This window comes from Elephas maximus, chromosome 4, assembly GCF_024166365.1.
Source record: "Elephas maximus indicus isolate mEleMax1 chromosome 4, mEleMax1 primary haplotype, whole genome shotgun sequence".
NCBI classification, from domain to species: Eukaryota; Metazoa; Chordata; class Mammalia; order Proboscidea; family Elephantidae; genus Elephas; species Elephas maximus.
Genome location: NC_064822.1, coordinates 91,434,316 through 91,447,013, shown reverse-complemented (window position 1 = coordinate 91,447,013; position 12,698 = coordinate 91,434,316). Strand labels below are relative to the sequence as shown.

At 37.8% G+C, this 12,698-nt stretch overlaps 1 protein-coding gene across 1 annotated transcript in view; it reads left to right on the top strand.

Moving 5' to 3' along the window:
- Positions 1-12,698, top strand: part of PKP2 (plakophilin 2) — an 85,505-nt gene that overhangs the window by 38,579 nt on the left and 34,228 nt on the right. Inside the window, exons 5-6 of the mRNA XM_049882809.1 lie at positions 2,576-2,783; positions 11,773-11,950. Coding sequence (XP_049738766.1) covers positions 2,576-2,783; positions 11,773-11,950 — 386 coding nt within the window. The remainder of the gene's footprint in view (positions 1-2,575; positions 2,784-11,772; positions 11,951-12,698) is intronic.

The following is a 12,698-nucleotide window of genomic DNA, read 5'->3' as shown; positions in this document are numbered from 1 at the left end:
TGAAAAAAGTAACTGAAATCTATTTTTAAACTTGGGATAAATGCCAGACACTAGGAAGTAAATTATACAGTAAGTAGAGCTGTGGCGGGATTTCAGCATTTCTCTGAGCACTGGTGTATCTGCGGCTCCCTATTTCAGGGCTGGAGCGAGCACTGAAAGCCAGGAGGGTAAAGATGACAGGGGAGGTGAACCACCCAGTCAGAGGCGGTTAGCAGAAGCACTGTTATCCATGCTTCCTAGTCAGAGCCGGAGAGGCTTCCACATTCCAATTCTCGCTAATTCTATCATCGCAGCTTGAAATGCAATATGATGAGTAAGCTATTCCACATCATATTTTGAAGAAGGCAACTTATAAATTATAAGTTAAGTAATAAATATCTCTAAAGCTACAAAAGTACCTCAGGACAAACTAGGTTTTCTTTTTGCATCTGATGTGCATATTGCTACTATGAAAATTTTGAATTTATAAAATTTATGGAGTGTGAATTTAATTGTCTTAAAACTTAACCATTTTATAGTAATCGAGGGAGTTCATGGAACATGTGAATTACAGGCTATTTTTAAATAAATTGTGCTCTTTTGCTTGTAAGGAAGTATAGTAATGGGAATAAATGAAGGGACCAAATAGACGATCTGTTGGACCAGATTTAATTGATAACTAAGAAACCTTTCTCATTCACATTGTCATACAAATGCATTAGAATGGCTTTAGACATACCAAAACCAAAATTGCTATGCTGTTCTCCCATCTGTCTGCTGTTCTGCAGATGTCTCCTCTCAAGAGAGCCAATAACCAAACCAAACCCATTGCTGTTGAGTCGATTTTGACTGATAGTGACCCTAAAGGACAAAGTAGAGCTGCCCCACAGAGTTTCCAGGGAGCAGCTGGTGGATTCAAACTGCCAGCCTTTTGGTTAGCAGCCAAATGCTTAACCACTGCACCACCAGGGCCAGTAAACAAACAAAAAAACCAAACCCATTGCCATCGAGTTGTTTCCAACTCATAGCATCCCTATAGGACAGAGTAGAACTGCCCCACAGAGTTTCCAGGGAGCAGCTGGTGGATTCAAACTGCTGACCTTTTAGTTAGCAGCCAATCTCTTAACCACTGCGCCACCAATAGGTAGGTAAGTAGAAGTATTCTCATTACTAACAAGCAGTGAGACCATAAAGGTATCAAGAGTACTTTCCTTTTAAGGTTCTTGTAAGATTTTAATTAGATAATGTATATAAAATTCTTTAATACTATGCCCAACACCTAGTAACCACTCAATATATAGTAGTAGTAATAGTAGAAGTGGGAAGAGGAGGAGTTGTTATTTTTGTTTTTTATTATTGTTAATATTTATTATTTTATCTTTAAGATTATTTTATGGCCATGACTTTTATTCCTTCCTTGACAGTCTTCTTCCAAATCTTAACAAAGGAAAATATAAAACTGGAAGAAGATGTCTTAATTGCCATTTATCTACCTACGAAAGGAAGACTAGAGTTTGATGGGTAGAAAATGTGAAAATATGCCTCTGGGCCAGAGTGCAGCTCTCCCCTGAGAGTGCACTTTTTTGCAGATAGCACATCTTTTTCACAAGTAATAAAACTCATTTGAAAGGGAAGCTCATGCTCATTCATGACAACATATTTCCTAAAAGTCTGCATCAAGATGGTGAAAATGGGATCACCAAAAGCTCTTGCCAACTTAAAAATTTAAAAATCAGATGTTAATGGAAACCTGATAAGGAGAACCCTTAGTCTACAACATAACAATTCTCTTCACCAGCCCTGAGCCTACCTCTTGATTTCTTTAGGTAATATTTTCAGCCTAAAACACAAAATCAGCTTGCTCAGATTGGGATTATATGGCCTCTTCTTAAGCAGATACAAATTTCAGAATTTCAACTCTCTCTTTTTCTTTACTGTCCTTAATTCTGGCCCTTTCTCTAATAGTTTGCTCTTTTTTGTATATTTGGCTAGAAGAAATATTTTTAAAAATAGCACCATTAAACAGTAAAATTGTTATTTAATTAAATAAAAATGTTGCATGCTCAATTTATGTACATGTTTTTAAATATTCAAAGCAATTGATTATAAAAAATAGCTTGCATTTAGGGTTAGCTTGCATCCCTACTAGGGTTGTCATGGTAAATCAGTTTTTATTCCTACTGTTAATGAAGATGATTTTCGTTTATTTTATATTGACTTTGAAGTTTTGTCCTGGGAAAAACACTCATGTAATTTGGTGTTCTTCCATAGGACTTTCCTGACTCCTCAGTTCTCTTCATTCTTACTATGCTCAAGGCCTGTACCCACCCCTTGCCACTTAACTTTCTCCTTTAATTATTTTATAGGTTTTAGCCTGACTTCCCAAACTTATTGTTAGCTCTTTGATGGCAGATGCCATCTTACGGCAGGGGTGTGATTTACAATGTGAGTCTCAGGTTGAGCCACAGGTAGAGTTGTTGTTTGGTTAGGAGTTATAATCAACATCAGTGAACTTCATCTGTTCATGTATTGAATGTCTTGATGTTACGTCAAAATTAATAAATATATGACATATATATATCTTCATCTTCCCCAGGTTAATCAGCTCCGTGGCATACCCAAACTTCTGCAGCTCCTCAAGGTTCAGAATGAAGATGTTCAGCGAGCCGTGTGTGGGGCCTTAAGAAACTTGGTATTTGAAGATAATGACAACAAGTTGGAGGTAGCTGAACTAAATGGGGTACCTCGGCTGCTCCAGGTGCTGAAGCAAACCAGAGACTTGGAGACTAAAAAGCAAATAACAGGTAGCACTTATGGAACATTGAAGGGCATAACACAGTGGCACTCAGCCGGATGTGTTATGTCATCTGTTTTTTTTTTAAGTTTCTGGGAACAAATGATCGATGGGCTCATTGTTATCCAAGAGATGGCTTTAAAGGGACATTGTTACCTGCTGCCTAAGACCCCAGATTCGAGCCAAGTTTAAATTCCTTTTATCTGAAGGGGAAAAGATTCTGAGGTTTTCCTTGATATTTTAAATTAGAAACTCTATGCACCTTTGACTAAATGTCTTCGAAACAACTTTTTGGCATGACTCACTGTGTAAAAATCCTGCATAAATTTCTGAAAGGCACCTTGTAGTTTGACAATGTGTGGGGTTTCAGTACTGTCCCAGATGTCCAAAGCATTCTGAAGAAAACCAGAAACCACACCCAATTATTTTTATTATTTACTCCACAATCAGCTTGCTGGATCTATACAAGGAAAGTGAAATGAAGAGTCAAATAGTTTCCTAATGTAGAAGATTAATTTAATCAAATTAATCAGTATATCAGAAATTATTTTTCCCAATCTTTTCATTACTTGGACTCCTTCCAGCACTAGCGCCCTGGCTCACCTCCTCCTGCCTCACCTTCCCACACAAAAAAAACAGAGAGAGAGAGAGAGTGGTTGAATAAGTTTTTCAGTTCTCTGCTTCATATGTCTATTCGAATACTGATTTAAACAAATAAATATCCCTTTTCTGCCCAATAGATTGGAAAGATGAAATTATAAGGTAGAATTAAAGGAACAGTTTCAGTAGTATGTCTTCAGAGCCTGGAGAAAGGGGACCTGATTTCATTAAACAAATAGTACATATATCGGAGGAGAAAATGGTTCACTAACGTTCCAGCACAAGCCACCCTGCCTGCCATCACCATTAGCTCTCTGGTGATACTCCCTGTATACACCACAAAGAGTACAAGAAGGATTACTGAGCGCCATCGTCAGTAGCATTGCTTGAGAAAATGGAAGGGAACACGTTTATTAAAGTACATCTTCTGTGGACCAGGTGTTTTATTTTTTTTTATTTAAATTTAACTATCATAAAAACTATGAGTTGTGAGGTATTATTAGCCATTTAATACCAGTATTAAAATAACGGTTTTACAGGTGAGGAAACAGGCTCAAAGAAGTTAACCTTTTTTTAATATGCCATGTAAGCTTTTTTTTTTTCAATTAATGATAATAGTTGACTTTTTTATGTAAGCTTTTTTTTTTAATTAATGATAATAGTTGACGGTGTTCTGGTAAATACTTATTTAAAAAGAAGGTGCTTAATAAATATTGTTTCAAATTGAATGGAATATGTTTTGCACTGAGTCTGTAAAATGTGTGCCACCTTCCCTTTGTTATAAGACAGCTTTCATTTTTTTCTATAAAAATTTTGCCATTTTATCTCTATTGCATTTTTATCCTACTTTTTTTTTTTTTAATATAAACTGCATGAAGGGTGGTACCATGCTACCCTCTGACAGCATGTAGATTGTACCCCATGAGGTTATGGCCTTTAATATCCAGGACTTTTTAAAATACCTGCAAAATTAAGAGTGATCTTATCTTTTCATTCATTCAACCAACAACCAGCATTTATAGAGCAGCTATCAGTTGCCAGGCACTGAGAATATAGTCCCTGCCCTTCAAAAATTCCAGTCTAGGAAGGTTGGCTTTTTTCCACCATGCCCTAAAACATGAGAGATTATGGCGTGGTTGACATTTTTTTTTTTTTTAATGTGTAAATATGTATATTTTGCAGCCAAAAAAAGACTTTATGAAGGATGTATGTTCATTCTGGACCTTAAAAGAGGAGGAATAGGCTTTAGACTGGTGTTTTGAAGGAGAGTCAGAGTTATTCCCAGCAAAGTGAGCATCACTGGCAAGGCAAAAAGATGGAAAAAAGCTGCTGGTCATTTAGAGGAAACTTTGATAATAGAGTGATTGGGGATTAAGGTGCATGGTACCTAGAAAGCTTGGGAGGGTATGTGTGTGTGTTTCAGGGGAATGATTCACAGAATAATACTTCCTCTTTTTTTTGCATAGGAACTTAAGGTCAGAGAACATTCTGTAATATTGATGCCATAGAAACCATCCAAGGCATTTTTAGATAATCTACAAACCAAAAATCCCATTGCCATTGAGTCGATTCTGACTCATAGCGACCCTATTTAAAAGAAAAAACAAACCCATTGCCATCGAGTCAATTCTGATTCATAGTGACCCTATAGGACAGAATAGAACTGCCCCATCAGGTTTCCAAGGAGTGCCTGGTGGATTTGAACTGCTGACCTTTTGGTTAGCAGCCGTAGCACTTAATCGCTATGCCACCAGGGTTTCCAGCGACCCTATAGGACAAGTTAAACAGCCCCATAGAGTTTCCAAGGAGCACCTGGTAGATTCAAGCTACCAACCTTTTGGTTAGCAGCCACAGCTTTTAACCACTATGCCAGCAGGGTTTCCGTAAATAATCTACAGAGCTGCTAAATGAAAGTTGATTGTGCAATACTCAGGATTTCTAGTACAAGCCAAACATCCCTCCCAGATGGTACACATTACATGTTAAGTGAATTGAATTGACCCTTGAACATTTGATACAAACCGTTCCCAGTTATTCCCTTTAGCTCTGTTGATAGAAAAGCTAAATAAGTGCTTTCTGGACCCCAGAAATAAATTGTTGGCCTAATATAGACATGTTTCTATCTTTTTTTTAGAAATACAAAACAAGTAACCATATATGTGAATCTTTTCTTATTTATTTCTTAGACATGTTTTTATTGAGCCCCTCCCTATTTTGTGCTAGCCTAGAAACTCGGCATTTTCATCTCTCTTCCTCCTAACAGCCTTGCGAGGCATGGGAGCGTTTATCGATGATCTACATATGATCAGTGCGAGGCTCAGAGAGGTTAAGTAAATTGCTGAAGGTTACACAGCTAGTGAAGGGCAAAGCCCAGATTTGAATCTAGTTTTAGCTGTATGTTTTGCTATAGCATAGTGGCTCCTACTTTCTCCTTTGGGAGCAGATGATGACTCATTTTTACACTTCTTTGGGAAAGGCCTTTTCTTCAAGAGGCTCTGAACTGAGAGCTCTGCCTTGTTTCTCTTTGACTTTTCATCTGTCTCCTGCCACTGCCTGGGTTCAGGCCCTCTTTATGTCTCTGCTCTACTCCTGCAGTGAACTGGTCTCTGTGGTTCAGTATTGTCCATTCTCAATCTTTCCTGCACTCTGCTTGTAGTGACTGATTCCTTTCCAAAATAAAATTATTGTTCCATCATGCTCCTCATTACCTAAAATCTGTATGTACTCGGTAGCATACCACTCAAGGGTTTTATAATATGACCCTGGCAATTCTTGTCAACAGTATTTCCTTTCACATCCCTCCAGCCCAGGTTGTGATATCCCAAAGGACCTCCTGATGTGTTCCATGTGTTGTTCTGTTTCTGTATATTTGTCTCTGTTGCTGTCCTTTTCCATCCCTGGACCACCTGGTGAACCCTCTCATCCTTCAATAAAAACATTCATCGCCATTGAGTTGATTTTGACACATAGCAACCCTATAGGACAGAGTAGAACTGCCCAACAGGGTTTCCAAGGCTGTAATCTTTATGCAAGTAGAGTGCCATATCTTTCTCCCACACAGCATCTATTGGGTTCGAACCACTGACATTTCAGTTAGCAACCAAGGGCTCAACAGTGCACCACAGGGCTCCTTCATCCTTCAATAGTTGACTCAAATATCACTTTTCCTTTGAAGCATTTTCAAATGCCATCCTTCCATACTTTCTCAGTCCCTCCCCCTCAGGAGAGTTTTGAAAGCAATTCTTTGAACTACCTTTACATTGTTTAATATTAGACTGCCACTTAAATTTCATGCCACTGTATTTATTGCAATAACAACTGTGATAATCACATAAATTTCTCAATAGCTGTGAATTTCTGACCCAATATAATTAAGAATCTTGTGGCCTTGGGATAAAGCCAAAAAACCCAAACCCCTTGCCATCGAGTAGATCCTGACTCACAGCAACCCTATAGGACAGAGTAGAACTGCCCCATAGAGCTTCCAAGGAGCAGCTGGTAGATTCAAACAGCTGACCTTTTGGTTGGCAGCCAAGCTTTTAACCACTGTGCCATCAGGGCTCCAGCCTTGGGATATCTAAATTAAACATAAGAGGCCTAAGGGTGTTTTAAAATGAGACCTTGATTTTGCCAACCAAGATATAAAAAATGAACCATCCTTTTCTACGTAGGTTTAAGAAGTTCAGCATCAGAGCTTTGTTCACTGGAAAAGATTATAAACTCACTGACCTTTCCAGCATTTTTAGTACCAGCCTAGGAAGGAAGCTCTTCACTTTTCTGATGAAAAGCTTCAGGAAAAAATATTTACCCTCCCCAATGAGATTGTTCCCCCTCCCTTACCAAAGGAACATGGTAGTGTACTTTTTATTAAAATGAGAAGAGCACATTCTCATCCCAGAAGTTCATTTCCAAGGTCACTGATTAATGAGCATTGCTAGAGGGAAAAGGTGTGCCTGTGTTGAAACAGACAAGTCATAATAAGACTGAAGTAGGGGGTTCTTGTCCCTCTTAGGCCTAATGCATAAGGAAAAGCCAGGGGATGATCATCAATGGAATTTATTAAAAATACATATTGAACTCTACCTATGTTGTAGAAATGTTTAATTGGATTGCTATATTTTAGTAAAATATCAAAACTATTTTACTATAAAGTACTCATTTTACATCTTCTTTGAATAATTGTATATTATGTAATTCTGCATTCATAATGTGCAAGCAAGGTGCCCTGGGTTTATACATAACTTGGATTAACTGACCTCTGCAATAACCTGATATGCCAGGTAAGGTTTACAAAAATTGGGTGAAAGGATGAATATATTAATACAAAGGAAATTGTAAAAAAAAAAAAAAAAAAAAAAAAAAATTCCTCCTGCTGTGTGACAACTTTGAAAATCAATTTGTTCAGTCATTTTCTTTCTCTTTTTCCCTCTCCCCTTCTGTAATCAAGATAGGAATTCATTTAATCATAAAGTTTTGCAAGTTTTGCTACTGAGGTATTATACAAATTTAATTAAAAAATAAATTTCCATTCTTATAAGATAGTATTAATAAAACATAGGTTCTAATATCTATAAATTCCCTTTACTAGTAAGCTATTTTTTACAAATACAACAATTGGCAAGAAATTTCTAGATAATGCAAGTATCATCATTTTTTATATAATTGCAGATTCTTTACCAGAATCTATTTCTCTTTTCTTTTTATTTGAATGAGTGCATCAAATCAACCAAACCCATTGGCATTGAGTTGATTCCGACTCATAGTGAGTGACCCTATAGGACAGAAAATTTCAGGCAGACGAACTGTACAAAGAGCTATAATAACAAATTTAGACACTGAATAAATTGACCAAGAGTTCAGAATGAGACAAGTAAAACACAGAAACTGAACCCTAAGTGTTAGATCAGAGAATCTAGAATCTTATCATTGAAAGTGGCTGAAGGGTTATCTAGTCCAGAAGTTTCCCAAAGCCAGAAATGGGAATCATTTTTTAAAATAAAAATGTCTAGATTCTTTCCTGAGATTCTGATTCAGTAAATATGGGGTGTGGCCAGAAATGTGTGATTCTGATTTGCCACCAGGCTCTTTTGGAAGTATTTATTGTAACCTAACTCTTAACTTCAGCATAAAACCCCTTGTTGACACCTTGATGGGATGAGGTAATTTTTATCAGCTCCAGTGATAGCTGGATCTAATGAATAGAACCTGTTTCTCATAGCTCTTTTAGAAATTTAAACTTACAGTGAGTCCAAATCTCCTTCCTTAGAATTTGCACTCATTGGCTCTAGTTTTACCCTCTGGAGTCACAGAAAAGGATGATTAGTTGGTTAAATTTGCATTTCTTTAGATGCTAGGAAACACGTATTCCTAGGTATATTAACCCCTTATATCTTTTGGGTTTTGTTTACTATGTTCCTAGTTCTTGTACTGGTGTTTCATTTTTTAACAGTGTATAAGAATTCTGTAGATTAAGGACATTAGCTCTTTATCATTCTTGTTGTTATATATATTCGCGGTTTTTAACTGGTCACTTTTTAATGATTTGTTTTATTTTCATTGTTGTTTTTGAGGATATACACAACAGAACAAACACCAATTCAACCATTTCTACATGTACAATTCAGTGACACTGACTATATTCTTTGAGTCGTGCTACCATTCTCACCCTCCTTTTCTGAGTTGTTCCTTTCCCATTAACATAAACTCACTGCCCCCTAAATTTCCTATCTGATCTTTCCAGGGAAACCCTGGTGGCATAGTGGTTAAGTGCTACAGCTGCTAACCAAAGAGTTGGCAGTTCAAATCCACCAGGCGCTCCTTGGAAACTCTATGAGGCAGTTCTACCCTGTCCTATAGGGTTGCTGTGAGTCGGAATCGACTCGACGGCACTGGGTTTGGTTTTGGTGGTTTTTTAATCTTTCCAGTTGTTATCATCTGTGTGATCCCATATAGATAGATCTTAAAAGAGCATGATGCTCAAGGCAGACATTCTTTACTAGTTAAGCTAAACTATAGTTTTAAGAAAGCTTCAGGGGATATTTTGGTTTAAGGTTTAAAGGTGAGCTCAGGGCAATAGTTTCAGGGGTTCATCTAGCCTCCATGGCTCCAGAAATTCCAGATTCCATGAGAATTCCCCCTTTTGATCAGGATTCTTCTATAGAATCTTTGATCAAAATGTTCAGATCTTTTATTGATTGTGTGTGTGTGTGTTTGTGTGTGAGGGTGGATACGTTTGTGTATAAGTATATATAATCCCAATTCTCTGTTAAACATTTTAGCTCTTTCCCAGCTTCAGACCATCCAGAAATTTGACATGTATGGCATTTCTATGCAATAGCCTTCCTTATATACTCAAAAATTATACTAAAACTTCCTAAAACACATACTCATGCAGAAATAATGTAGCATGCCAAGCAAGGCTGCTGAAGGAAAATTCCATTCCCTTTGTTCAAATTAATCCTCTCTGGCTTTTATTGTAAGGTGTATTTTCCTTTGAGTACCCTGTGTGGTCCTTTTTAAAAGGAGGAAAGTTATTGTGGTTCACATCTTTAAGCCTCTGGCAGGCGGAGACTATTAATTTGTTTGCTTATTTAGAAGTCAGGGAGCTTTTTTTTTCTTTCTTTCTTTTCAACTTTCTTTTGTAGTTTAGTAACAAAACGCAACCTCAGACCTGCCTTTAAATTGTTTTCAACCACCCTCAGGGTTTTACTCTGTCTCTCCCTCTTCCGGGACCTGTATGATGAAGTGGGAAGAATGAAGTCATTGTATTGTAACACTGTGGCTGAGGGACACTGCTCATGACTAACCCCAGTTGCTACTTTGATCAGGAACAGACATCCCTGTAAGCCAGAATTCTAGTCCTCACAAGACCCTAGACTTGGTGTCATTGTAGCTACTGGAGGCTATGTGTAGGTTGCATTGGAAATTCAGTTATTGTTTCAGGAATTAGTTGCTTGGACACAGCCAAAGCAAACTATTTAAGCTCAAAAGACTGCATCAGGCCTAGAGTATCTTAATTGACTTTGCCAAATACAAGTATGGTTGAATAATTACCAAGTTTTAACCATACAGAATATTATTTTAGTCATTAAAATCAGCGGAGATGATATCACCACATAATTCATCCAAGACTGCCATGTTTCTAGCAGGCAGTCTCACTACCATCTACTTTTTAAATCAAGTAGAATGCCCTATATACCTGTGCTGCTTCTTTCCTTAGCCCAGACAAGGCAGTAAATGTAGAGTAGATATTATTAACTGAGGGGAGTGAAGGCGGAAAAAGAAGAGATCCCTTCTCTTTCTCTTCCCTCTTTCCTGAATGATGTGAGTTAGAGCAACTTATTAAGGCATAAAAGATGTCAAGGCAACTTTACATTTGCTGGGAGTCACTGGATTAGCAAGCAATAGGTGTAGCCCTTTTTCCACTGTATCAAAAATATCTGAACACTAAATTCCAAATTTGCACGCACACACAAAAATTTTTTTAAACATATATGCTACTTTGTATTTTCTCTTAGTACTCAGCCTCGGTCTCTATCTCACAAATGCCTTGGCAAGTCCAGTATACTGTTATCTTAATTAGTTGGCATATATAGCCTTTCTCTCTAATGTGGGGGAGTCTAGAGGAAAGGGAAAATAAAGTAAGTGTGGTACTACTCTTCGGAGTGGTTAGACCATACAAGTTGGCAGGTGGGTAAGATACTCTTGTCTCTTCTTCAGTGCCAAACTATAAATGAAGAAATAAACGAGCCAGCATAGATCCCTGGGGGGCATAAACTCTATCATTGGGTAGGAGTCAATAAACACTAATTGGTGATGTTGATTAGCCTACTGTTGACAGGCGTGGGAAACACATTCTGCAGGTACTTCCTGCTATTACTGGGTGGCAGAATGTCAGGGGAGCATTGCAGATAGTGAGGAGCCAAAGGCAGGGGTGATATTGTCTCCATATATCTAACAGACAATAAAAATGTGACTCTTTTAAAATGTTAAAGTCTTAGTTACAAAAGAATCATATCAACATGATTAAGCCGCCCTGTGGGTGAGCCCAGAATTTATTTATCCCAGTGAGGTCAGGTTTATGGTAGGGTCTTTTCCGAGAAACAGCAATAAATGTGTATTTCTGGCTTTCATTCAAATTCCTGGTTAATTTAAACCTATACAGTTTTATATCAAAAGTTAGATACACTTTTTTAATTTAAGTTGTCTTTGTGGATCATCTCCCATTGCCATTCAGTGAACTCTAAACAGGTTAGTTCAGTTAGAAAAAGGGCTGTCTCCCCCCTTCTTTTTTTTTTTTAATTAATCATAGCCCTGGAGGTGCTAGACTTAACTGATCTTTTCAACAGGTATTTCGGCTCCACCCTGCCCTGGCTGACGGTAGCTCTTTACTTTTCTAGGTTTGCTGTGGAATTTGTCCTCTAATGATAGACTCAAGAATCTCATGATAACAGAAGCCCTAGTTACCCTGACTGAGAGTATCATCATCCCCTTTTCGGGGTGGCCAGAAGGAGACTACCCCAAAGCAAATGGCTTGCTCGATTTTGATATATTCTACAACGTCACAGGATGCCTAAGGTAACGCCATTACACAGTTCTCCCTCTCCTTTTCTCTATACTTAAATATTGTATCCGGGTGTATCTAATAACACCATTACCTCGTGCTGCAAGAATTCTAAAGATCATTCTAAATATAGGAAACACAATGTAGTGAGAGAGAAAGGTCAAGTATCAGCAGCATATTAGTTTCCAGCCATATCTGTTCCCAGAAGCTACCCATAAAAGAGAAGATGTTAGTTCCAATAGAGGGACCAGAGAGCTGGTCTGACCTACTCTAAGAATCCTTCAAGACTGGCCTTCCCTATTTCACAGGGTTTATGGCAGGTTGCATGCTGTTTTTTTAATTCATAAAAATTTAATGTCATGGTTAAAAAAATAATTTTGAATCTGGTGTTTTTAAATAGCTATAAGGCAAAGGGGAGTCTCGGTGGCACAAATGGTTAAGTGCTTGACCATTAACCAAAAGGTCAGAGATTCAAACCCACCCAGAGGTACCTCAGAGGCAAAGCCTGGTAATCTGCTTCCAAAAGGTCACAGCCTTCAAAACCCTATGGAGCACAACTCTGCTCTGTAACACATAAGATTGCAGTGAGTCAGAATTGACCCGCCAGCATCTGGTAACTAGTAATAAGGCAAAGAGTCTAAATGGACAGAATGTCTTGCTGTAAGAACAACTACAAAAGAGGTTAGTTTGGTCAGGATTTTGAAACATCAGGATAAGAAAAATACTTTGAATGTTTTCTCCCCTGGGGTTGATCTCTGCTCT